The sequence below is a fragment of the Syngnathus scovelli genome, chromosome 12 (genome assembly GCF_024217435.2).
Source record: "Syngnathus scovelli strain Florida chromosome 12, RoL_Ssco_1.2, whole genome shotgun sequence".
Classification (NCBI taxonomy): Eukaryota; Metazoa; Chordata; class Actinopteri; order Syngnathiformes; family Syngnathidae; genus Syngnathus; species Syngnathus scovelli.
In genome coordinates, this window is record NC_090858.1 from 2614820 (window position 1) to 2642358 (window position 27539).

A 27539-nucleotide genomic window follows, 5' to 3' on the forward strand; every position below is an offset into this window, starting at 1 on the left:
CCCCTTTCTCCACCCCCACCCCTTCCCCACAAATGTCTCCATGGATCCACTTCTTCACAACCCCACTCTTCCGCTGTCTTGCGCACAAGTGTTCGGACCGAACAGCCACATTACCATAAAAGATGCCGAGTGTACACTAAAAGTCTCCAAAAAGACCTACCTTAAACTAGTGGAGCCACCGGCCCCGTGTGAATGTCCGCCGGTATCCCAGCGCCCTCCACGCCCGTGCCGGTGATGCCATGCCGAGGGGTCACGGCGGCGACGAGAGCGGCGGCGGTTGTGGGGTCGGTGTTGTCGGTTCCGGAATCTGGCTCAAGACTTCCCCGGGACGCCTGGCGCGGGACTTCCCCCCGAGGGATGTGGAGTTCGGCCAGACGACGATGAACCACGCGGTTCGGACAGGAGTCGTGGCCGGGGATGGGCTTGGGCCGCCCGGTGCCGCCGACCGGAGGAAGCATGGCGCGCGGCTCAGCCTGCTGGGCAAGCCGCTGGCGTACAGCGCGCAAGGCGGCCGGAGGAACGCGCGCTACCGTTGGCTCCAGAACTACCTGTACAACGTCTTGGAGAGACCCCGAGAGTGGGCGTTCGTCTACCACGCTTTTGTGTGAGTCCACTTTTATTAATTTAATCACAATTCCACATTGAATTGCTGTTACTGTCAACTTTAGGGGTGCTCAGCCACCCTAATCAATATTCATTCATTTTTAACCCCAAAAATTGTAGACAAAACAATTTATGATCTTATCAAAACCATATTTAGAAATTATGGCCAATTTATTACAAATAAAATCTATTATTAAGTCTCTTTTCTATGGTAAATTTGAAACGTAAACAATCATCTGTCACATCCATTGATAAATAGAGAGACCAGGATGGTTAAGTTCTCCTCACCCATTTTGATCCACTTCAATTCCAATCGCTGACTCACAGTTCATCCTCATCCTCATCTCCACCATCATTTTAAGATTTTAACGGAATCCCAACTCTAAATCTCTAGAGCTGTCATCGCACGTAATTAATGAACTGACAAATCGTCAAGTGTCAACAGGTCACCCGACCCACCTGGCTGCCATGTCAGCAGCACTGCTGACTTTTAAATATTGTGAAAGAAGTAATACATGAAGTACTGGAAATAACTTGCAATTATGTCTCCTCGTCGAGCATGAGTAGTTCAGCTAATGACAGACGGTAAGTCATCTAATTGGTCACGTATGATCCTCTGGCCGTGTCACGATATCGTTTGTTTGCATTTCGCACAAAACCCATCAAAGGCGGAATATCGGTTTATCTAACTGCCATTCCTCGAATGATTGCTAAATGTGTCATCCGCTTACAGAAATAAATGCCTCATCGCAAACAAAAGTTTCTTATCAACTGAACACGAATGACCTCCAATTTGAGTAGATACCATTCCCCGATTAATTACTTAATCCTCCATAGTCGTACAAGTTACCAGAGCCTACTTGAGGAAATCAAGTCATTAGACATCGATAACCTTTGCTCATGACAACACGGGGTGTCATCTGGCGGCATTTCGGGCCGTCCCCCCCCCTGGATGAAGTCGCGTTTCGACAACGGACAGCTTCCTCGGTGCACTTATGTAAGACTGGAAGCTCGCGGCACATGCGCCGAGGCTCTTAGAGAAGGTCAACGAGCTGTCAGCTGTGCAGGCTGACTGAAATATTAGCCGGGGGCCTCCTCGCGTGACCGTCCCAATGATCTGGAGACACACAGAGACTTGCTGTGTGGGAAAAAAAAAAAGTTCCGCCTTTACTTTGGTGTGAAAGTGGCCCGTTTCCATTGTGTGCGTGTCTGGAAAAACAACATGCACGTTCTATTAAGCAATTAGTCAAGTCGCAGCTGAAGAAGATGTGTCTCTTTGCTTGTAAACATGTCACGCGTATTAACCATTCGCAGACGGATATCGACATGAGATTCAGTTTCGTTTTTGGCTCCAGAATTTGATGTCAAATACTTTGTGTTTGGAAAGTATGGTTTGTTGATTACAATTTATTTTTTGCGCCCCCTCAAAATTTTATATAAGCGAAAATCCTTATCAGGAAATTTTGGTAAATTTATTAAAAAAAAAAAAAAAGATCTCTAACTGTGGCTACAGCATCTGCTCTATGTATCCACATGAATAGAAGCGACTGTATGAGCGGGCAGCAGGATGTGGATGTTTTTTTTTTTTTTTATATTTGCTCAGGCGGGACAGCTGAGGTCGACGGGTTAAGTCGTTACATCTGCTCGACGCTTCTTCCTCAAGCTCATCCTCCACGTTGTCGTGTGCTGGATGTTGGGCGGTTTCATTCCTCCGACCTATATTTAAATGCAAATGAGCTAATATAGGTTAACAACATCAAGCTATACGTTACAGGCGCACCTAATGAGATAAAAAAATTATTTGATTTGTACTAAAAGGCAGCACGGTGGAGTAGTGGTTCGCATTTGCGACCTGCAATTTTGAAGATCATTTATTTTCTTTCAAAAATAAAACAACAATGTAAAAAAAAAAAAAAAAATTATGAAAGTGCAAAAAACAATGTATTTACTCAAATTGTTTATTTTTATTTAAAAAAAAAAAACTAACCTCAATATTTTTAGTGCTACGGGTTGACTTTTTAAACTCTCGCTGCAGGTGCGTGCCGACTCGCTGGGATCTTTCAGCTGTTCAGGGAAAGAAAAAAAAAGTTTCCAGTAACAATCCAAACTTTCTTCTCCTTTTTTTTTTGTCTTAAAAAAACTTAAAACCGCCCAGAGTCAGATGCTACACACATGTGTCACCCTCTCACGGAGACGCAGACAAACACAAGAAAGTATGTGATTTATGAAAGAAATATTCACTTTGATCATTCGGTTGTGTTGAAACAGATGCGGTTTTGTGTGTGTCTGTGTGTGTCTGTGTGTGTGTGGCTTATGTATGAGCGTGTGTGTTCTTAATCCATGTAAACACGTGGAATCTTCAACGCGTAGCTGCGTCGACGGACTGCCGACTACAACGTGAATATAAACATGAGCAATCTTGTTCTTCTTTGCCAAATAGTGCTCCCATTGGAAAACAGGCAGTATTAACATCCGGCTGCTTAATGAGATGGCGTGAAAAAACAAAAAAAATAAAATAAAATAAGTCTGTGGGACAAATCACGCATTCACAAATGACTTCCAGCCACAGTCGCACGCTCAAGATGATACACAGTTTCCTGTCCGTTCATTTTCTTATTTGGATTTCACATGATTATTTAATTATTATTTTTTTTATGTCATTTTCACATTTGGGAATAGCTTGCAAAATATGTTTGAATGTGTCAAAAATTGTGTAAGGAGGAGGGAATAATGTCAAATTCTCTTTTATTGCAAATTTGATTTGGAATCAAGATGTTCTGAATGAGCTGAGTATTTTGAAATTGGAATGGTTTGAATGGGTCAAAAAAATTCTTTTTTTTTTTAGCAAAATGTTTCTTGTCATTTGACCTTTTTCTTCTTTTTATTTTCTCATTTCCTTTTCATCTTTCTGCATTCAGTCACTTCCAAGCATTTCACCTCCCATACTCCACATATGCTACGCATCATCGGAGACAAAATAGTTCCATTTCAAACATTGCCAAGGAAGCAAGGAAGGAAGGAAGGAAGGAAGGAGGTTGTACTGTATGTGTTGTTTCCTTTGAGTTCTCTGTTTGGCCTTAAATCACTCGGGGGGTATCAACAGAATGAAACCACCTGAGGTTCTGCCCTGAGGCGTGAAAATCAAAACAACCTCCATGGTGTCAATGGCCTCGCTGCCTCGTTCAGGGGTGAAGAGAATTGCAATTTTGACAGTTTGCACCAATCGTGCTGATGGTCCTGTGCAAAAAAGAAAAAGAAAAAAAAAAAAAAACCTCTCCATCTTCTTTTCACAGCTGCTCACATTGGTGTGAATGGAAAAGGCTTTTCCTCCCAATGTTAGTCAGGCGATCAGTAATCATCTCCAATGGGTGGAAATCATGTTTGTCACGAAGGCTTTTATTTGGAAAGTTCCACGGATGTTTTGGAAGACATGCGATGAAAGTAAATAACGCTGTCTTAGCAGCTTATTTCATCTATTGTGCTGTGATTTTCCAAGACAAAATTTTCCACCCTTTTTTTATTTCACTTGACTTTAGCACTTCTATGCTATGCTATGCTATGCTATGCTATGCTATGCTATGCTATGCTATGGTATGGTATGCTATGCTATGCTATGGTATGCTATTCTATGGTATGCTATGGTATGCTATGCTATGCTATGCTATGCTATTCTGTGCTATGGCATGCTATGGTATGCTATGCTATGCTATGCTAATCGTCACACTTTTATGGCAAACAAACTGAAAACGTCTTCAGAGGCACTTTTTGACCTTTTCGTTGCTATGCTGTGCTCTGCTATGTATGCTAAGCTAAGGCAATAAATAGTTTGTCAAACCTGTATCCCACTAGAATATATTCACCCCTGCCCAGTTTTAGAGTATTTATTAAATTGGGTTAATATTTTAGTCTGACATTTAATAGATGTCTCCACCCACCGCAGGCGTAGGAGAGAAAATAAACGTCCACAAATGTTCCCCAGGCCGTAATTTGGACACCCCTGGTCGTGTGTATTGTCTTTATGGAGTGCACTTGTAGCACATTACAGGAAGCAGATCGGTTCCCGTTGCGCTCCACTCCATTGCGGTTTCACGCAGTGCTTCTTTTTAATGTGGCGCTAAACCTCACGCAAACCGCAGATTCTTTCCATGGCTACTTTCCGCATGCGTGCTTGAGGAAGGTGCAGCTCCTCCGCGGTCTTGACTTTTTTTTTTTTTTTTTTTCCTTTGTAGCCCCGGAGGAGCCTTTCTCATCCATCTCCAAAGCATCAGCAGCGCTTTGAGCCAGTCGGTGTCAAAAGACGATTATTATTACATGAATCAGCGTGACCTCATTGGAAAAAAAAAAAAAAAAGCTTTTCACGCTTGTGATTGTTATGCAGACCTCACATCTCTGTTCTGTTTCATTTGGGGTTATTTATACGGTACAACAAAAGATATATTTAAAGGAGTAGCCTCGGCGTTTTATTCAAGGGGGATTAAATGTCCTTGTGGTGTAGCATTTGCTGAGCCAAGGCACATATTTTATGTTACAAAAATCTCACATCATCCAAGGTCTGGGTGATATGGTCTAAAATTCATATCAGTAGAGACAATTGGGAAAAAAATCATGTTAAGTGTAAAAATAGAAATAATAAAGTGTAGGTTTAATGTGAGTATTTCTGAATAGGTCCCTTATAAAAGCTAAATTGATTTAAAAAAAAACAGCAGATGATTATTGACTAGAGACAGATGCAAAATCTGCTTTGAGCCACTACTCACACTCACACGTCACGTGTTGATAAACCAGCCAACAATAATAAATTGTAGGGTTAATGTGAATATTTCTGAATAGGTCCCTTATAAAAGCTAAATTGATTTAAAAAAAAAAAACAGCAGATGATTATTGACTAGAGACAGATGCAAAATCTGCTTTAAGCCACTACTCACACTCACGTGTCGATAAACCAGCCAACCCGGGTCCAGCTCCTGAATGTCCCTCACTAGGCCACGCCCCTTTAAGATCTCAAAATTGTATTAATCGACAGTGACGCCTTAATTGGCTCACGATATGTCATCAACTAGTTTAAACTCCTATTTGGTGTTTGTTTTATCACACCTCTCGCGTTCTGTCGCAATGATCCAGCTGGTTGCGTGTCGTTCGTACATTAAGCGTTTTTGGCGCCATAAGGTGTCAAAGAGTCACAAGTCAGGGTGAGAATGCGCAACATCGGGAGGGATGTTGAGGATGGCGGATGTGCTGTGAAATGCGAGCCGGTCACGCAATAAGTGTGCGGCTCAGCTTAGTGTGTGTCTGATGAAGCAATTAACAAAAAAATAACAGTTTTTGGTGACTTTTCCTCCCTTATACTGTCTAAATAATTGCATCCATCCATCTATCCATCCATCCATCCATCCATCCATCCATCCATCCATCCATCCATCCATCCATCCATCCATCCATCCATCCATCCATCCATCCATCCATCCATCCATCCACCCACAATACTCAACGCTGCATATTATTTGAATCCTCAACATTCCAATCTTGTTTTTTGGCCTTAAGACAGAATTTTCATAAAAATATTATCCAAAACTCGGTTCCAGAAATTCACTATTTTTTTTTTAAACTACCTCTCTCGTATCAGGCAGCCTATAGTAGTCCATCTGTATACCTTGAGCTGATACCAAACCATTTGGGGCCTCAAGCGAGTGAATATTTGAGTAGGTTGTCAACGTATGTGTGTATATGTGTGTGTTTTTATATGTGTGTGTATACATAGCAAAGAAATCCAAGGCAAACCTTCCTAACACATTGTAAATAATTGATCACTGCTATTCATCCCAGGTGGCTTTCTTCTATCAATTCCAGGACGTGATACCATTTTGATCGTCTGCTAGCTTTCCCCATGTGATTCATGACGCCGCTGTAATGACGGGATGCAGTGGGAGGAAATCACGAGGGAGGGGGCGTGGGGGGGAAATGGATATGCTGCTTTCTGGACCTGTGTGGCTTAATCTCATAGACCATCTTGCTGTATTATTAGTTTAAACTGTAATTACCGCCAATTATGATCTGAAATTGCTCTCTCGGCCACGCCCCTTAAAGGTACATGCCTATTACGCAAATACCGCTGTACATGTCGTCATTTCCTAATGAACTGGCTCATCATGTTACATTGTCTTTTACATTTTAGTTTGTATTTAGTATATAATACAGTGCGATTTTTCTTAAAAGTGTGGTATCGGTTACTTGGTATCGCTACTTGCGAGTATTGAAAGAGTTGAATAATTCATACTGGTATCGGTCTGCAAAAAAAATACATGATATAGAAACATCCCGACTTTTAAATTATGAAATAGATTCGATACAGGTGGGTTACGTAACGGCTTTGTCAAAGTACTGCTGGTTTCACTGTCGTGTAAATTAAACCAACCTGATATCTGCCAGCATAGTCAGGGTTGCCCCTAGCAACCAGCGTTTTGACAGTAATCGGCAGCTCATATTTGAGACTGAAAGCTTGCCATTTTTTCATGTGTCGGCATCCTCGGGCGATGGCGAACGAGCCGCGAGGAGAGAGAGAATGTCCCTGTGAATGAAAGTGTGGGAGACACTTTCTCTGGCGGCGTGTGTTGTGTGTTCTGCGTGTGTGCATATGTGTGCGTACGTGTGTGTTTGTAGGCTTTGGGCCCAGTCCATTGACGGGAGTTGGGCCTAATGCGGAGTGAGGCTCTGTTTTGTCAAAGTAAGCTTTCTCCCAGGCCTGCAGCCAACAGAGCGAGCGGCCTGACACAACAGGACAGCTGGCTGTTTGGATAGTATCGCAGCTCCTATGTGTGTGTTGTGTGCGTGTCTGCAAGTGCGCGAGCCATAAACTTTGATTCAACCGAAATAGAAGCAGGTCACCATCGAGGGCTATATGGATTAGGATTTTTTTCAGTAGGCCACATGGAACATATTAGGTAAGGGTCACTCGGTGAACAAACACAGAGCAGCTCAGCCTCTGGCACTTGCGATACAGCCAAGGTAATAACAAACGTCGTTTTGTGTTTTTATAGCGTAATAATTCACTTTGTTCTATTACACTCGGTTCACAATGATTCCATCTCGTCAGCCGCACTCTGTTTTGGAAGACGGACGGTCAACAGTGCCCACGTCCTGTTCGAGGAGCTCTTGTTGCATACTTCCTAAATGTCCCTCCCTACGTCACATGGCGCGATGCTGCGCAAGTGTGCACTTCTCGCTCCAATTGCTCCAACTGTCTTTTTTTTTTTTTTCCCTCGATACGCTCGCCGAGAATGCAAGCAGCTGGAGGCGACCACCTCCATGCTGGAAGCTCACATTAGCCGCTTATCTTCAAATGAGTCAATTAATCCAATGTTGATTTATTCAGCAAAATTTCCCATTGAGATCAATTATGTATCGAATTGTTGCATCCGGAGTCCAAACTGTCATGGTAATAAATTGCGTCTTTGGTATCCTTTTTAAAAAAAATACCATCCTCGTCATTTCGTGTCACGAGAAAAAAAAAAAAAAAAAAGTCAAGCGACAAGGATCACTTAACTATCCCGATAGTTCCCTTGACATCCATCGTGGAACGATAAAAGAGACGCCTGCGGCCGACTCGTATACTTCAATCATTTATTATTCATTTATTTCGAGCCGGCTCGCTCGCTTTTAAAGACGACTTTAATACCGTGGCTGGCACTATACTGATTTCATATAATAGTCTTCATTCTTCAACGTTGCCCTAATGCGATCCAGTGCTGCCAAGTCGAGGCAATATAATTTAGAATAGTAGCACCCCTAGACAGATACTTTATTAACTTTCCATGGAAAATTTGACAAAATAATAATATATTTGACGAAAAACACGAAACATATTCCACTTGCTAACTAATTCACCCAAACGTGACCCCCCCCCCCCCCTGATATGAAACAGATATGAAAGTTAAATTGTCAAGGTTTTTTTTTGTTGTTGGTCACATTATTTTGGAAAATAACATTAGCCCCAAATCGGCAGCCAGCAGAAACGTGACAGGTCGAAAAAAAAGATTATTGATCACACGCATGGCAATGCTAATAGGCGAGGAGCGTCTGCCGCGTGACAAATGTCTCCGTTAGCCTGGCGTCTCCGTTAGCCTGTCGTCTCCTGACCTTGTTAAGTAAAGCCAGGAGGAGGCGATGTTCCCGAGATGAGTTACGATTGCGTCGCCGATGCGTTCAGCCCGGCCGCATTAAAGTGGGAACTTGAGAGCAGCTTCTCCAGGCCTGGCTTGAACCCAAAATGGACAATAATGGATGGATCGCCACGTTTTTCATCTGGAGGCTTTTTAGGGCTTTACAATGGTGCGGTGCAGTACTGCACGATTTGCTAACGATCGCTGAAATCATCGAAATCAATGCACCATTACCGATTGCTGAGACCATTTTGACGATATTGAAACCAATACTTTTGAATATCTCTGAGGGCTACATCTGAGTGGAGGTGCATAGAACGTATCATTAAAAATATTCTTTTGGACTTGACTTCTCCTTTAAGTTAATTATTTAATTATGTAATTTTTTTAAAAAATAAAACAAAAATGATTAAAAAAAATGCAATTTCTTTTTTTGAAGTGAAATAGTTCCACACAGGCCTTTAACGATTTTTCCACTCGTATAGTTGCTGCTAAACGATTGCTTCTGCTAAATGAATTTGGAGGCCGACACCTTATGGGCCTCCCCCCCTCCTCACGACCTTTATGTATTATTGATCGTAATGATAGCGAAAGGACGCACACCTCCTTCCTGGTGATTAGGGCCGTGGCTAATTGTTGGATACACGCACAGTCGTAATGTGGAAACCATCTATCTGTCACGGCCTGTCCGATTCTCCTCCCGGTTGCCGCGACAACAAGCAACACTTTGGCCAACCTTCTCACCGGAGAGGAGCTGTGGATTGATTACCGTCTGTTACGTGTGTTTGCGTGTCTCCGCGCCAAGTAGAACAAACAACACGGCAAATCGATACGCAGGCCGACACATACGACACAAAAACATCCTCCAACTTTGTTCGGTTTGCTTTTCTCGACCTTCACTCCATTAATTGGCCGACGCGGTCCTCCACCTACTCTCATTATAAATTCATTCATTCTTCACACGTAGTTATCTGCATCAATTTGACAAGGTAAAAGGTTTTTTTTAGGCAACTCATCATCTTTTCCTCCATATAAAGTCCATTGATTGGCTGCAAAGAACGAGTAGAAAACAGTTTTCGACAGATTCAAATCAGGCACGTGAACCGATATGTCGCCAGTTGTAAAATGTCAAAATAATAAAACACCTCAAGTAGCCTTCAACAGCGGAAAACAAATGAAAAAAAAATATGATCACACGTCTGACTAATTTAATGGAGTCATTTATTCGACAGTAATGAATGTTAAAAGCGGAAAAAAACTATTTTCCATGTCATGTGACGTCAACCGAGCATCGTGACGCGAGAGAGCTAGTCGTTAGCGCTTTGATTACGCATAATCATCAGGATTATCATCCAATCAAATCAAGTCCTGGATAAGACAGAGGAGCCTTTGCAGAGGAGTAATTTCCAGGCCTCCTTTTTGTACTTATTGGGACTCTCCGTCCGGCCGTCTGTACTTGATGTGCTTTTAAGAAGATGTCCCCTCTTTGGAAATACGGTGTGTTCCTTCGAAGCATCTCAACAATGCATCGCGTCAGTGATTTACGTTCGGGCACACGTACTTAACAACAATTAAAGTCACTTCGAAAATAAAGTCAGGAAAGTCAACTCATCTGGCCAAGCAGTGCAAGTCGGACATGTTTTGAATTACCATCCGGAATTGATTAATTGTTTACATCAAACTTTAGCTTCATGAATTATTCAATGAGCAATTTGTGGAAAAGAATCCAACATATTAAATAGCAGAATGTGAATGCAATTTTTTTTTTTTTGTCCCGTCTTCCAACTCCCACCACAGAAAGTAGTTTTTGCTTTACTGTGCCAAACAAGCAACAATAAAAAAAAAAAAAAAAAAGTACGATTCTTTAGAATGACCTTTTATTCCCGTGACGTCACCATCCTGCCGCATTCCTGCCGTGTCTGCGAGGTCTCATTGATTTACATCGAACTGCGCTCCCACACGATGTAAGTCAATCACATTTGCTCCCGCGGGCGCGTGCCAACATCTGACTCACAAGCACGCTTCGACTGGAATAAATTCACCCAAGAACAATCTGCAATGCTGCAAATTAATCGTGCAGTTGCGTGTTTATTTACCACAAGAGATAGGTTTGCAATATATATTTTTTTTTCCTTCAGCGTGATGGAATGTGGAGAGAAAATTGGAAGAGATGACACTAAAAAAAAAAAAAAAAGAAGCTGTTTGGTTGCTAATGTAATTTCAAAGACACAGTGGCTATGACTTGAGCATCTTCTTCCGCTCTCCAGCACAAATTAAAGCATCAATACTCATAAATGTTGACCTGGATAATCATAATGGCTCATAATGGAGTCTTTTTTTTTTTCTTCTTCCTCCTCCTGCTCTAGTCAGCATCTCCGTCACACACGTACAAATAGGTCATGTTTGTACCTTTTTGTTTCTCTAATTTGGTTAAAGAAGCTCGTATTTTTTGTCAAGTGGGATGTCGCACAATGATAGGAAGATAAAAACACACAAAGTCTAATAAATAGAAAACAGACAAACATATAAAATAATTGTGTGTCAAATGTTTTGCTACACAATTAGAAAACACACACATATCGTCCAATAGGGTTCCTTTTTCTTAAATTACAAAAACAGAGACACACATATGAAACAAGAACTGTTAAAATGTTCCCAAAATAAAGACAAAAAAAACCACACAGTGCTAAAATGTCCACATGAAGAGAAACACAAAGTTCGAGTGTCACTTGTGGTGCCGCACAATTAGAGGTAGACACACACACATTTTCTATAAGAGGAAAAACTACAGTGGGAATTTAGGAATTTTGGAACACAAAATGTCCCCATATAAAAATATGTCCCCCACAAAGATTAAAATGGTGTCATGAAGAGATTGGAAAACAGGAACACACACTCGCACACAGTAAATGGGAGCTTGCTGCACAAAGCCAAAGATTGATAGTGAAATTCATCAAGAAGCTATCCTTCCATCCCCCGGCCGGTCTCCTTCGAAAGTCATTCATCAACGTGATAAAAATATCACTTTGATAAACGAGTCCAACTATCACGGAAACGAGAACGTCTCATCGACCATCTTGGGTCCGACTCTGAGGATTGTTTTTCAACTTGTTCACGGTGGCAAATGAGGAAAGGCGGATGGATCCGTTTTCCCGTTCGATGCCAGGGATTTATATTTAGAGGCAAGCGGGTCCAAAAAAGACCTCGGCTCGGATCGGGTTACTTGCAGAGGCCTCAAGGTGGCATGTGGACATTGAGGCAACATTTAAACGGCGAACACTGCGGCTTTTGTGACTTCCTCTGTGCTGATTGACAACAGGGGGCGATAGTGAGGCATCATCATCTAATGACTGGCTTTTATTTGGCCCGGTGACGCATGACTTGTTACCAAACTCCCAAGCTAATTAGCCTTGTGTTGGCACACAATAATTCATTTTAGCATCTGTTAGCCCATCCCTGCGGTCTTGCAGTCTGACACCAGCCGTGTATCGTAAACATAAGCACACATTTTTGTCTCCCCGACGTTCTTCTTGGTCTGTAAAGAATTTTTTTTTTCTTGCAGATTTGAAACACTTTCCAAATGATTTATTTGTGCCATTTTTTTGTCACAATACCCCGAGGATCAATAATTACAGCATACTTTATACCCTATTTTTTTTATGTTGCTGAAAATAGGTTGTTTTGAGTGGGCAGTCTAATTTAGCTCAAAGCAATTCATATTTTTGGTTTATTCATACAGCAATATATTCTTCATTGTCAGTGTATGTGCTCTATATGCGACCAGTCCGGCGACCAGTCCGGGGTGTATCAAGTCTCTCGCCCTAAATCAGCCGGGATAGGCCCGAGTGTAAAGAGGCCAATCTGAAACAAACACCGCCTTGTTGACAAGACAAATCTTTTCATTTAGCGTTGTGCTGTCTCGGGGGGGGTTAAGTGCAGTGGTCGCCATGGTGGGACCACCCAAAATAGACAGCAAGTCGAGTCGAGTCTGTGGTTTCTTCCTTATGGCATGCTTGGAAGTGTCCTAACCCTAACCCTAACCCCAACCCAGTCTAGTGCTAAAAGCTAGAATGCTAACATGCTAACAACCTATGACAACCCATAATTCGGAATATATTGTCCCTCAGTGATGTGCTATTGCGTTTAAGAGTACACAGACATTAGTTCGGAGATTGATCCAAAATCCTAAACTGCTAACAGATGCTATGCTAACATTATCAAAATTTTACATTCCTTGTTCTATTTTAGGTACTATTACAAATTTGGCTTTGAAAGAATTGGTCAAATGCTAAGTGAAAGCTTGTTTGTGTATATATAGTGTGTTAGCATGTTAGCATGTAACACTTCAACCACAGGCGACGTCAACACAGCCATTTAAAAGCCTTGTATGCGGTTAGCTTGTGTTAGCATGTTTACAAGTGTCTCGTCGTTTGCCAATACGTTTAGGGGCAAACTATGAGGGAAACTTTTTCTTTTTTTAACTGAGTAGGTTTTACTACTCGGTGGTGTTGATATTTTATATTTCAATAAGTCAGCGGTGATTCAAGATTCAAACCCCCAAGTGGTCAGGCCGGCCATTGAATTTTAAGATGACCATCTTTGACCTGTTTGCTAACGAGCTCCGCGACCCGGGGGTGTGGAGGAGGGATGCACCATAGATGTCCATGCATCCTCCTGGTGATGGCTCTACCATAAACGGTGGTGAAATGGGAATAAGTTCCAGATGCCGTGACGGGGACCAACACACAAACATTAAGACCTTAACGGAAGAAAAAAAAATAAAAGCCTCACTATGTAGTGTAGGCCCTCGGGAAGTAGAGCGCTTAGCAAGGAGAAGTTTTAAGGTGATCGTGTGGTCATCACTCATCTCCAGGCAGCATTATAAGTGTGTGTGTGTGTGTGTGTTTTGCGGGAATGTAGGGCAGTTAAAAAGGGAAAGTGTATCCTTTACCAGCGCCACTCCGCACGGGAGAGGCCGATTCGAAGAAGCAGCTGCTAAGATGCCACTCGAGATGTTCCAGCAGCTGATTATTATTATGATTAACAATTATCGTAAAAAAATGCTAATGACAGCTTCATGAAAGGCTAAATTTGAGCGTTCGCTATCCAGGCTTAAAGAAAGTTACAAGGCTTGTTATTTAGGCCCCGCCCACAAATGTACGGTAATAGATACTTGTTATGTGTCGTACTATATGATCAGTATGTACTCTGCTTCACAAATTTAAAAAATATATATTTAAGCCAGTTTGGTAGACTTCGAACAGTTAATTCAGTAATTCTATCATGCACCACTAGAGGGAGCTAACATCAGCGTACCACACTTTTCAAATCACTGCTTTTAATCTTAATTAATCGTCTTAACCAAGACACTTTGGGCACGTCGCAGAAAGTCCTTTTAGCCAACTTCCACATTTCGCTTGCTTCCCTTTTTTTCCTTTTTATGCATCCGTGTGATGTGGTGTACGCATCCCGTTGCGTTGGACGGCTTCACGGAAAATGTTCTTGAATGACTCCAAACTTGTGGCGTAAAACAAGCTGGCTTACACGCTCCCATTTGCCGTGTTTGTGTGTCTTGCCAAGGGAACTTTAAACTGTGTATAACCCAGACACCGGCGAGATGACCGCCGCCGTTGATGCTGTCCAGACCGCCGTCCTCAGACCGTGCGTGTGTTTAAGTGTGTGTGTGTGTGTGTATGAGATGAAACACAGCCGTAACAGTAGTAGTAAGCCAGACACGACAGCCACTAATATTCCATTACGTAGTGCTTTCTCTTTTTTTTTTTTTTTTTTTTTTTTCCAAAGCGCTCAAATCATCAACTCTGCAGATTAGCCCCAGAGGGGAAGGCTCATGATTACATTTGACTTTATATTTTAGGAATGAAAAGCATCCCTCGTTGTTGGTGTTACAGAGAAGCAGTTTATCTTAGCTTTGTTTGTTTAGTTTGAGGGAATCACCACAATGCGTCGCGCCAAACAAAAGTGTGGATATTACGTCCTCGCTAGAGTGGATGATCATTTTTTTTCGAATCAAAATTGTGATTTTTTACCACATTGATAAAGCCGCATTTTGATTTTTTTTAAAAATTTAAATTAGGTCAATTTTCTGTGGGTAGAAAAAACGATTAAAAAACAATTAATCCGATTTGACGCTTGCAAAAAAATGTATGTATGACTCATATGTTTTCAATTCTTCGGACATGAGAGTGTCAAGACGGAATTAATAAAAGCAGTTGATGTGCGAGCGGATCATCTCACACGCACACACAATCTTTGTAACAGATGTAGTCTGTCGTGATGCCTTCCATGATAAAGCCATATGTCACACGCACTCTGGACACGCAACCGTTGGAGCGGACGTCATGTTTCTGTCATGCCGCCATCAGCCAACCAGGACTGGAGGCAATCAGTGAAAACCTTCCCACACATCCATATTTTTCCGTACTTTTGGAATGTCTCTCATCTTAGTTTCCTGTTCAGTATTTTTTATTAAATATATGTTTAATATCTATATATGTAATAAATAATAATAAATACATATTTAAATAAATAAATGTATCTAAATATGTTTTTTTTTATAACAAATATGTTTTTGTATATAACAAAAATAGACTACCCGAAAAAATGCTAAATGAGAAGATACTAAAAGGTAAATAAAGCTGAAGAAAAGATTATAAGGTAAGCAAAGATGAAACAAACGTGGAAAAAAAAGATTTAAAAAAAAACTGAACCGAAATGAAGAAAGGAAAAAAAAGATGAGAAAAAGATCGAACAAGATTTTGGATTGTTATCAGAATCCAAGTTATGATGCAGTTTGCGTGAGGAGGAAGCGATGGAAATGTGCCTCGTTGTGTTTTGGCGTTGCTGGGAAATAAAAGGCGCGAGTTTAATGACCACCATCATCGCCGTTGCGCTCGAGTGCATAAACAGGATCGGTTGTGATGGAAAGGCTTGGCGACCGCTCCGTTCCGTTCTTTGTCATTGTCCTCCGACGACAACTTGTCCTGTTCATTATCTTCTACGTACTTGTTTTGTCTTCTTCTCCATTTAGTTAGCTTTTTTTTTCTGTCAAAAATCTATATACTTTGTTGTTTTTTTTACCTTTTTTTTTCCTCAACCTTTGTATTTTGTCATCTCTAATTAATTTGTCAATATTTTCATATTTTTTCCATCAGTTCACCCTTTTTTTATCAATATTTGCATTTGGTAAGTGTTTGTTTTTTTTTTTGTTTTTTTTTGCTACTTTCCTTTAGCTCAAGCTGCACAGAAACGTTTAAAATCCAAGAAATTAGATTTTTGCTATTTGACCACATCTCCAACCTATTTTTATATTTAAGAGGCAGGGGTATAAAACTTATGTTTCAAAGCGAGTGTCTCATCTGGCCCTGTTTTGTCTTCCACATCCATCGTTGCATCTTTTTTTTTTCATTCTTTCTTTCCATTCCCTCGCTCTCGGCCGCCTTGATTGAAAAGCCCTGCAAGCTTGGCACGCTCAGGCGGCGGCGGCACGTACGTACACATACGCTACGTCAGGATGATAATGTGTGGAAAACGGTGACCTGCTCTTGCATACCACATTCTCGCACAAACGCACACTCACCCCGATGATTTATGGAGTGTGTAGGGAAGTTCTTAACACTCTTTACACCTATTACAAAGTGTTTTGCTTAGAGTGCGTGTGTGTCTCATCTAAATGAGATAAATGTGTGTGTAAAGCGATATGGGCTTAAATTCAAATCTTTTTTTTTCCCTCCCATAAGAATCTGATTTCTGATTTTAATAGATTCCTCCTTTCAGACTTTTCCTTTTTAGGGTTTACATCATACATATAAGCTAACGTTAGCTGTTTGTTTTTATGTTTCAGAAATAATCACCAAATTAGCAAAACTGAGTTGTGTTTGTCTCCACAGGTTCATCCTGGTGTTTGGATGCTTGGTGCTCTCCGTGTTTTCCACCATTCCCGCTCACCAGGAATTCTCCTCGCACTGTCTTCTCATTCTGGTAGGACACACACACTCCCCCACGAACACACACAACCAATTCAGATGTTTGTTCTCAACTGATGAACCATGCGAAATTGAAAAGGCTGAGGGTCTATTGACATTTATTATTTTAAGCCGTAGGATAAATATCAGATTTCACCTCACTGGTCTGAAAACGAGTATTTGCTTACCTGCTCTCCAAATAATGTGGCTTTGTTCATTTAGCTATACCAGAACAATGACATGCTCGACCACTAGATGGCAGAAGGTACAATCAACCTGTGTGTCCACCTGTTGCTAGTCATAAAACAGGATAATAGCTTTTTGTTCAACTTAAAAAAGGATTGTTTTTATGACGTAAGTGTTGTTGTGTGTTCTTTTGTAGGAGTTTGTGATGATCGTTGTGTTTGGTCTGGAGTACATCATCCGAATATGGAGCGCCGGCTGCTGCTGTCGCTACCGAGGCTGGCAAGGACGCCTCCGCTTTGCCCGGAAGCCATTTTGTATCATCGGTATGACGCAATGCATTTTTACGTGCGTGTGTATCTTTCCGGAAGGCAATAACAAAAAAATGATGTCGAGTTGAAGGTGACACATTGCGCAGGGTTGACCTTTTCCTCGTTCCCTAGACATCATCGTGCTGATTGCCTCCGTCGCCGTGGTTTCCGCCGGCAGCCAGGGCAACATCTTCGCCGCCTCGGCCCTGCGCAGCCTCCGCTTCCTCCAGATCGTCCGCATGGTTCGCATGGACCGGCGAGGAGGGACCTGGAAGCTGCTGGGCTCTGTCGTCTACGCGCATAGTAAGGTACGACGGCAGGGCCGGATTTCCATAAGATGATAAAACGAAAGAAATTAAACAAATGTGAGTCCGCCATTTTGTTAGCAGCGAGAACTTTCACCACCCGATGCGATTTTTTGATCTCTTTTGTGGTTGTTTTAGGAGCTGGTGACTGCGTGGTACATCGGCTTCCTGGTGCTCATCTTCTCCTCCTTCCTTGTCTACCTGGTGGAGAAAGAGGAAAACAAGGACTTTGCCACCTACGCCGATGCTCTTTGGTGGGGCACGGTGAGGAACGCTCAGTCTGTTCTCGGCCGGCATTTCGTAAAATAGACGATTCGAGCCTCGAGCGCTTTACCGTTGAACTTTCAGATCACTCTAACCACCATCGGCTACGGTGATAAGACGCCGCAAACTTGGACTGGGAGGTTGTTGTCTGCCGGTTTTGCTCTCCTGGGAATCTCCTTCTTTGCCTTGCCTGCTGTGAGACACACACACACATACACACTACGCATTTTGTGTACATTGTTAGTTTGACTCATTGTGTCTTTTTTTTTTTTTCCAGGGCATTCTGGGTTCAGGTTTTGCCCTAAAAGTACAAGAGCAACATCGGCAGAAGCACTTTGAAAAGAGACGCAATCCTGCAGCCAGCCTCATCCAGGTAACACACACACACTCACACACACTCTGCACCCCCTTCTCTTGCAGCACTTGAAGATCAGAACCAACCTTCTTGTGTATTCCCCGCTGTGTGTTTAATGTCACACAGTTGCATGTTTCCACCTCAGCTCAACCTCTCAGTGAAGTTCTCTGAAGGTGTGTGTGTGTCTGTATGCGTGTCGCTGGTAATTAATGGCGTGAGCTGTTACCATGGCGATCATGCCCCGGACAGATGTACCTCCAGGCTGCAGTGATGTGTCACATCACACACCATCCGTTTCTCCTTCTTCTCCTCCTTCTCCTCCTTCTTGTTCACTTTCTTCTTCTCCTCCAGTAACTTGACAAGCTTTTAACCCCAACAGGTGAACGCAACCTTGGGAGCAGATTCCAGTGTATGAATTCAAATGTGATGGCGGCGCTGATTTATCAATTACACCTCCATCACACACACTTGATACATCTCATCTCTACGCTGTGTTTTTGGGCTGGCTGGTAGAAGAGAAAATGACCGCTGGTCCTAACACAGCCCTTCCCTTTTGCTTCACCACCACCTTTGTCTCATTGGTCCCCCTATGTGTGTGTGTGTGTGTGTGTGTAAATGTGTATACATGTCACCCCCCCCCCCCCCCCCACCTCCCCCCACCCACCCCCCACCAGGCAGCTTGGCGTCTGTACTCCACTGATGGTGCTCGTCCCTACCTCCACGCCACCTGGTATCACTACCAAAGCGCCCTCCCCCCCCTCAGGCATGTATCCCTCCCACCCACCTCCACCATCACCACCGCCTCCTTCCGTCAACCACACACAAACACACACACACACTGCATCAAAAAAAAAAAAAAAACCTAAAAAAGCTTTTTCTCTTTGTTCCTCCTCACTACTCCTCCATGCCCCCCTTCGCCCTCCTTGTTTACATTTGACCTGTCAATCATAACTCATCCCCCCCTCCTCTGCACGTAGTGTGTCTGGCGTAGTTACGCTGCCGATGAGAACTCGGTTTCCGTTGCAACCTGGAAGCCTCATTTGAAGGCATTGCATACCTGCAGCCCCGCCAAGTAGGTGGAAGCCCCCCCCCCCCCCTAAACCTGAACCCGCCCCCTCCTCGCTTGTGGACTCAAACATTCCTTTTTCTCCTCCATCATCTTTGTGGCTCACGTCAATCTGTTCACCCTTCGCACTCTGGCATGTACCATTCTCACACACACTCACCGGCCAGAATATTAGGCACACCCAGAGCTGGAAAAAGTACTCACCACACTTTACGTATCCAAAAGAAGATGGCCGGAAAAAAAAAAAGATCATAAAGCACCAACGCATGTGCACAAATCCATGAAAATGAATACTCAAGTTAAAAAAAAAAAAAATCTGTACTTCACAAATGATATCAACTGGCTTTAATAAATGAATGGGTGCTTCTGAAAAAGCCAAGCACGACACACTTTGACGCCAGAAGTTCTTTTCCTTTTGTTTGCTTGTCATTGTAGCCAGCAAATGTTCCACATCGAGCTCCTCACATTATCTCCGTCTTGTGCATGGCTACAGCTTGCATGCGTTAACTTTCTTGGCTTCTCATCTCGCTTACTTGAATGTTCTCCCGTATTAATCCTCTGGAAGACTGACCTCTCTTCCCCTTTGTCTCTTATTTTTCATCTTCGTCGTCGCACTAACCTTTGAAGGAAAGAGCAGGGCGAGACCGCATACAGGTTTGTGCCACACACACACACACACACTCTCGCTTCTCAAGTCAACATTCTCGTGAGCATGTACACTTGTTTAGACCTGAACTGCTTGATTGATTGATGTATTGGAATCAAGAAGGCGGAGCATGTGTGTGAATGATAAGGACGTATTGATTAGCCGGAGGGGTAAATAGTACATGCCCAGATATCAAATTGAACAAAAGTCAGTGGAAATGACATGAATCCTATTATTATTATTATTATTATTATTATTATTATTATTATTATTATATGCAAATGTGAAATATACATATACAATATATGTTCATGAGTCATAAATATTTAAGTGGCAATCAAAAAGGCAGCAAAAATTGTCATCTGCATTTCGTCAAGTCACTAGGTTTTCGGTTTTATTCGCGATGCCAGTGAATGCACCGTAACTCCTGAGATAAATCAAGTTGAACTAGGGAGAAAGTTGCTTTCCAATAGAAAGTTTAATAAGCCTGATTGAGTTTTTTACGCTCTGGCAACATTCGGCCGAGTCCCGCTGAGCCAGCAGCTTCTGAAAGCATTTTATTTTATTTTTTTTTTACATTCAGTTAAACGACACAAGCAAAAGTGCTTGTCATCCTCAAACCAAACGTTTAATTAGAGCAGCCCACATCCGCATCCAGCATGGCGAGCGCTCATAAATCCCTGGCTTTAATTAGGCTTTCCCAAAGCCCAATTTGCACTTGTGATGCGGCTTTTTATATTTTATTTTCACGACCTCACTGTTTCACTTGACATTAAACACTGGGGGCTTTATTTGAGCTATTTCTAAAGACAAATGAATCGTCTTTCGGGCCCAAAAGACTTTTTTTTATTTTGTGCTAGCCAGCTTTATGACAACAGTGTTGTTCTCTGCTTCGTGATTGGAGGAGATCTACTGGTTGACATTTGTCTTCGATTATTTTTTTTTGGGGGTGATGGCCTTGTCAATTGATTATGTTGGGTGCTTACTCGCTAGCTTACCACCCGGGGGCTCAGTTTATTAAATCGGACTTCTGTGCGCTGAAGAGGAAATGATTTCCCTTATGACCACTGAAAGCTAACATGGAGGTTCACAACGACAACACAAGATTTTACACCTTTACCGTGTTTGCGCCAATATTCTTTAGGTGTACAAATGTGTGCGTGCGCCCGTGTGAGTTATTTTCACTCCCAACACCTTTTTTTATTGTTTTCCTCTTCCCATGCACTCTAGTGAGGGTCACAGGAAATTCTTCCGAAGGTATACTAGGAAATACAGGAGGTACTTCCCAGCATCCCGGTTGCCCCCGTCCTTAAACTAATCTAAACCAAGCGCACCACAAATTGCGGGAATGACCGACTAATAGCATGAATGAGAAATATACTTTTTGTTTCAAATGAATTCCGCAGATTTTTTTTTTTTGTTTAATGGTAAATTAAAATTTGTCTGTGATTTGACGGCGTGGCTATATAGTGTTTAGCTAATATATTAGACGAGCGTTCGATTTGAGGTTCAGTATTGGTATTTTTTGTTTATTCCTGGAATATGTGTAAAATCCATTCAACACAATATTTTTTCATGCTAAAATGTTTTTTTTTTTGCTGAAAATGTCAAATTTTAATTATTTACTTGCATTCCTTGGCAGAAAATGAGTTTTAGTAGTTTAGTTTTTCAAAATTGGCAAGTCTTATTCATTGACTCAATGAATGCCCGTTTCTTCTCAAAAAAATTTGGACAGTTCTCTGAAATATCCAAATTTCTTTCTTGAAATATTCATTTGCTAATATCTTTTATTTATTTATTTTAAATTATTTGTTTGTTTGTTTTTGTCCTTGGCCCTGCTTCGTTGCATGCTGGTCCAATTTGATTCAATTGCATTTAGCACTTGTTAGCATCTCAGCTAAAGACTCTAAATTGCATCATGAGCATTTTCCAAGTCCTTAGAAATTGTTTTCTGTAGCTCTTTGGTGTTTTGTGTGACAAGGTCTCATGGAAAGTTTTGGTGAAGTTTGTGGGTAAAGTTTGTTGTCGCGCTCCAGAATGACTTGTGTGCCGATGATCCTGCAGAATACTTTTATTAATCGTGCGAAGATTAGATTATGGATTAGATTATTGTTTGATGGCATCTTGTTATTTCCCTGGTGAGCAAGCTGGCTTTGTCACTTTGGTTTTGGGCATGTCAGCTGGATGACGCTTGTGATGATGGCCACACTTCATAACACTCATTTTCTGCTCTCTATCTTAAATCCCCCTCATTCCATCTCGGCCCTTCACCCACGCAGTCAAAAGTTGAGCTTCAAGGAGCGAGTCCGCTTGGCAAGCCCGCGGGGGCAGAGCGTGAAGAGCCGCCAGGCGTCTATTAACGACCGCCAGCGCTGTTCCCCCGGCAACGAGGCTGCGAGCGGCTGTGGCGAGCTAATTGGCCAAAGCCCCACCAAAGTGCAAAAGAGCTGGAGCTTCAATGACCGCACAAGGTTCCGACCCTCGCTCAGGCTCAAGAGCCAGACGCGCAACACAGCTTCAGACGGTGAGCAAGCATCTGAACACTACAAATAAAAAAAGGTCAAAATACCCCGACGGACAGAAAAGCGTGAATTGCTTATTTCCGAAGGACCGCGGACTTTAACGAACGCGGTCTTTGTTTATTCGTCTTTCAGTGGACGCCGGCATGACCACGGAAGATTCCCAGGACGAGCGAGGCTGCCATTGCGACATCACGGCCGAGGACTTGTCCGCTCCCCTTAAGGCGGTCATCAGAGCTGTCAGGTGAGCCCCTCAAGTGCTTAGCACTGATTGGTTAATTGATCAAGCGGTGTATCCCAATACGTTTGCCGCCCCTTGCAGAAATGATGGAAAAATTCTTTCCACGGTTGTTATAGTGTAGACTGAGTGTTGAAGTACCACCACTTGCCCCCCCCCCCCCCCCCCCCCCCCCCCCTCCCCCCACCATGAGGCCAAGCTTTCCCAAGGTGTCGGGTTTATGATCCGAGGTAACTTCTCCCCCGGTGGGTACTGTTATAACAGAGGCTCATCTGTCACCTCTCAGCGGGAAAGACGGACAACTGCTGAGCCCATCAGGAATGGGGCAGGGGCAAGGGAAGCAAATGCGCAGATCGGCTTACCCGCATCAATATTATTGGCGTCACACATTCGAGTACCAGGGTTCTTCGGTTTCCTCTGGTGAAGTTGATTTTCACACAGTGTTTGCTTTGTTAAGCTCGGGAGGAACGGGTGAAGTCTGCTATGAAACTGCTACCATCTGCTGTTTTTTGCCAGTTGTTACAGTCTCTGTAACGTTTCTAATTGTTACATGCTTTAATCATACATGTCGGTCAGGATCATGAGTTTCCACGTGGCCAAAAAGAAGTTCAAGGAGACGCTGCGTCCGTATGACGTGAAAGACGTGATCGAGCAGTACTCCGCGGGACACCTGGACATGCTGTGTCGCATCAAAAGCCTTCAGACCAGGTTGGAAAAAATCAACCATTTCATTTTGCATCTTTTTCACCTGGATGTGGGCTCTCTTCTTCCTTCTACAGCGGATATAAAAAGTCCACACACCCCTCTTGATATGCTCTCGTCAGGCTTTTTGATCAGCTGTATGCAGATTTTTTTTTTTTTGTCTCCCTCAGACTAGATACGGTTGTAGGTCCTGCTCCGAGACCCCTCAGCCGACACGCCAAGACCTTTTCCTCACCGTCCCTGCATTTGTATTACAATCAGGCCCGGAGGAAGTCGTCCACACCGGGGTTAGACCCGCGTCCGATATTCCCTCAACTAACACGACACTAATGTCAAAATTCTTTGACGGCCAGTGTAAGAGAGGCTATGTCCATCATTCGGTTTTCTAGACTCGAAGGCCATAACATTAGGTACACCAGCACAGTAATAGAGTTGCTGTATAATTTGTATGGCGACAATGTTACTAAAGAGTAGGATAACTGGACTAACATGAATTAGTGTGTAGGTGTGGAATGGTCAGTTGTGCTGCGCTTGCTATTGTAGAGCTTTTTAGATGGCATATGATTATTGTAAAAGTAATTATTTGTAATGGTAATGTATTTTAACGGCAGGTGTGGTGTTTTTTGCTGTGTCCAGACAGGCCAACTTGAGTAGTCGACTCAGGAACATGTCCTCCCCCGCCCTGCATTACAATTATGGCAACAGGAAGAAGAGCTCAGCCTCAGGGTTGCCTTTTTATTATTTTTGAAATCATGATTATTTGGATTTTTAGTTCTTTAGTTTTTTCTCGTCTGTCCGTTTTGTTCGTTTTGCCTTGCCGGATGGTTGCAGTGCGCATGTTGGGGGGGAATGATGGATAGGAATGTTTTTTTTTGTGTTCCGTTTTAAACTTTATAAATTTGACCTCAACATACTGTGTGCCATGAGAATTCAATCGGGATTAGATTTTGCGTTAATGTTAACGTGTTTTTCTTGGGGCGTGTGGTTCATGATTTGTGGAAAGGCACATTTGTGGGTGAAGATGACAACTGTATGACCTTCACATCTCGATGTTTTTTTTTCATGTTACTATGATCGCAATAACGCAATGATGTGTGCTATTTTTTTTTTCCTCCCTTTTTATACTAACCAGGTTTGCATCCAGATTTGCTCTTCAACTTAGAAAGTCTGCTGTCACCTCGACTTTGTGACGATGTGTTAAGTAACATCGTGTTTGGATTTGTGTGCGTCAGGGTGGATCAAATCCTGGGCAAAGGCCAAATTGCCGTGGATAAGAGGATGAGGGACAAACTGAACCCGGACGGAGATGCCCACGATGGCGTCAGCATGCTGGGCCGTGTATGTAAAGTGGAGAGGCAGGTGAGGAGGCAAAAACGTGGAACATGGTTCTTCATTTCTGGTTGGCTTTCTGTGTAAAATCGTTCCTTCGCTCGCTTCCAGGTTTCCTCCATCGAGTCCAAGTTAGACTCCCTTCTGGATGTGTACCGCCAAGTCCTGCAGCGTGGTCCGTCCGCTTTGGCCCTGTCCTCGCTGCCGCTTTTCGAGCTGGACCGCCACCGTGACTCCGACTACCAGACCTCCATCCTGGACCGAGACCCGCCTTCCCCGCAGGGAAGCGACAGCAACGCCCACCCGAGGGGTCTTCGGCTCATCCTGGCCCCGGCCGACAGCGACGAGGGTCCGCCGGACTCTGCGCCTCCGTCCTACCCGCCGTCCACCGCCTCGCTGTCCCCGTCACCCTTGCTGCCGCCTGACAGCCCCTACCCCACGCTGGTCACCCCCAACGGCACCAGGCGGGCGCATTTCCCCGACCTGCCTCCTCCTCCACCTTCCGCGGGGGCCTTCACCCTCCAGTTGCCCCCCGTCATGCACCCCTCCCACCTGCGCTGCCCCGTGTCGGATGGCGTGGTGGCACACAGGGGCAGCCCGGGCCCCTCCGTTGTGGTGGGACCCGGCGAGAAGACGGGCTACGTGCAGCTACGGGAGAAACCCGGCTCGAAATCCGACGCCACCTGGAGGCGGCACGTGAGCCTGGAGGTGGACCCCTTGCTCATGTTGCCGCCGGGCGACGTCCCGGCGGCACCCGACTGGGGGGGCGCCCTCGCGAAGTCTCTCTCCATGCACAATCTCAATCGACACGGGGGCGAGGGCTGGAGCGGGAGCGGACTCTTCATTTGCGAGCGCACATCGGCGACCCCCGGTGAGCATTTAGACTCTGACAGGAACCCAGCTGTGGAACAAGATGTTCTGGGTTCAGACTTTCTTGATCAGTCGCCGCATATCCAGCTGGCCTGACGACACCAACAGATGCACACACAAAGTTACTGTATGCCGCTCTTCAGGAGGCCTCTTTAACAGGAAATGACTTATTTCCTAGCTTGTGAATGTCTTGCTATATTTTGTTCATTCTCATCAACTTTGTTTCACACGGTGTACTTAGTAGACAAAACAAAGACCTAAATATATGACTCGCAAAGGATACACTATTTGGCTTTCAGATGAAATTTCTGGACCATCCTAAATCTGATATGTCCATGGAAAAGTTTCGAGAAAGTCAAATTTTGTTATAGTGCCTACGCTAACAAAAAGAACGAACAAGAACAAGCATGTTGTCTACCATGAACACTATCGATCAATCATATCAATATCAACTGATTTTTCAATAATAATTTGGTTCTAGATTATGATTACATTTAATGAAACTTTTTCTTTTGACAACTCTTGTATTTGGATGCTGGTTGCCCCAATATATGAAATAAAAACGATTGACCGTTTAGTAAACCACACCCACTTAAATGCAGACCGGCCAATCAGAGCATGTATTTTTTTATTTCTTTTATACATATTTGCTTTCTTTAAAGGTTATTCCAATGAACTCTTGTTTATAAAACACACAATTGTTACTTCGCACACTGAGCAGTAACTCATAAAAACCATATGGAACAATACTCGTATTCTCTCGGCGGGAACAGCAACTATTATTAGAGCTGAATTGGAGAACTTTTCCGCCTCTTCTTCTCCTCGCTTTTAATTCCGCTGTAACTTTCCACTTGATTTTAATACTCCCTGGCAGTGTGGCACAACATGATATTACATTGAAGGCGCACAACTCAACCTAGACTTGCCAATATATGATCAACTCATATTTTCTGCTGCTGTCTGCGATGTAGTTGTATTATATGTAAAATAGCGGTATGCTGTCGTTAACTCAATAGCACGAATGCTAATCTTGCTAGCAGCTAATTCGGCTACCTACTGTACATGCTCTGAGTTGAAACTTGTCTTGATTTTTTTTTTAAATTCAAAATTAGGAGAAAATGTAATATTAGCTATTAACGCCGCATGTTCTTAATGCAAAGCTGTCATGTTTTACGTCATTCATTTATTAGGAAAATATACGAGAGGATAAGCAAGAATAATTTTACATTACGCGCACGTAAACATACTGGAAAATGTGATATTTCGGATGGCGCTTTTTAAACCAATATGATTCTTGTCAAACTCGTCCTCATATTTCAAAATCGTGAATTCCTGTTCTGTTGCTCTAGTTGCTTCCAGACTGACTAGTCTTAAATGTATTTAACTTTTTATGGACTACCCTTAATCTGCCCATTATATTCTCTTGTTAGCAAGAATTTTGTAACAGGCCAGTGTATTTCAATATGTTGCTGCTGGTATGATGCTTTACAAAAAAGCACAGTGGAGTCTGTGGCGCCTGAAAATGTGACACACCACACTAGTTGAATGTGTCTTAATGTTGGAGAGTAGTGATTGAAAACTTTGACTAACAAAGAAAGAAATCATGTTGAAGAATCTGTTAATCACTTAACGCTACTCTTTGGTTTGTGTACTGTAGTTTACCAATGAATGCCATATTATTTTCATATCACACTGCTTAGTTTGGGGATCATTTGTCAATCAAGTTTGTTCAACTCTTGTTGCAGTCTCCACTGATTTTTGCATTGTATTTTCATGCATTTTGGCTATACTGCTTGAATGGTAATTTATTGTTTACTATTACACAACGGGCCTTAAAAAGCTCGACAATGTTAACACTATGTTTACTTTGAAATTAATTTATTACAAGTGCACATTAATTCTCTGGATGAGAAAAAAGCCAAAATGATTTCAAAATGAAATACTCTTTAATAAAAATTTTAAGTGAATGTTTTTACAGTGACGTTTTATTTTATTTTATTGGGACCTAAC

General features: G+C 42.8%; 1 protein-coding gene across 9 annotated transcripts; it reads left to right on the forward strand.

Moving 5' to 3' along the window:
• Positions 1 to 29: 29 nt before the first annotated feature.
• Positions 30 to 27496, forward strand: kcnq5a (potassium voltage-gated channel, KQT-like subfamily, member 5a). 9 transcript variants are annotated; one of them, XM_049736897.2, is made up of 17 exons: positions 30 to 604; positions 16667 to 16757; positions 17124 to 17250; positions 17368 to 17543; positions 17679 to 17804; positions 17889 to 17999; positions 18082 to 18177; positions 19137 to 19231; positions 19853 to 19879; positions 21102 to 21149; positions 22151 to 22395; positions 22526 to 22634; positions 23205 to 23336; positions 23501 to 23617; positions 23967 to 24056; positions 24563 to 24689; positions 24771 to 27496. In XM_049736897.2, the coding sequence occupies exons 1-17, from the start codon at positions 240 to 242 to the stop codon at positions 25623 to 25625; spliced, it is 2937 nt and encodes a 978-aa protein (XP_049592854.1). In that variant the 5' UTR covers positions 30 to 239; the 3' UTR covers positions 25626 to 27496. The 9 variants fall into 9 exon arrangements, with proteins under 9 accessions (XP_049592854.1, XP_049592857.1, XP_049592860.1 ...); XM_049736898.2 differs by lacking the exon at positions 19137 to 19231 and adding an exon at positions 18834 to 18922 and having other exon boundaries at positions 31 to 604; XM_049736900.2 differs by lacking the exon at positions 21102 to 21149.
• The last annotated feature ends 43 nt before the right edge of the window (positions 27497 to 27539 follow it).

Bases quoted from the DNA above. Each gene is read 5' to 3' on its own strand.
- kcnq5a (XM_049736897.2), top strand. From the start codon at position 240: ATGCCGAGGGGTCACGGCGGCGACGAGAGCGGCGGCGGTTGTGGGGTC. The intron at 17,805-17,888 runs GTGAGGAACGCT...TTGAACTTTCAG, and splicing joins ATGCTCTTTGGTGGGGCACG to ATCACTCTAACCACCATCGG. The intron at 19,880-21,101 runs GTTTGTGCCACA...CATGCACTCTAG, and splicing joins CAGGGCGAGACCGCATACAG to TGAGGGTCACAGGAAATTCT.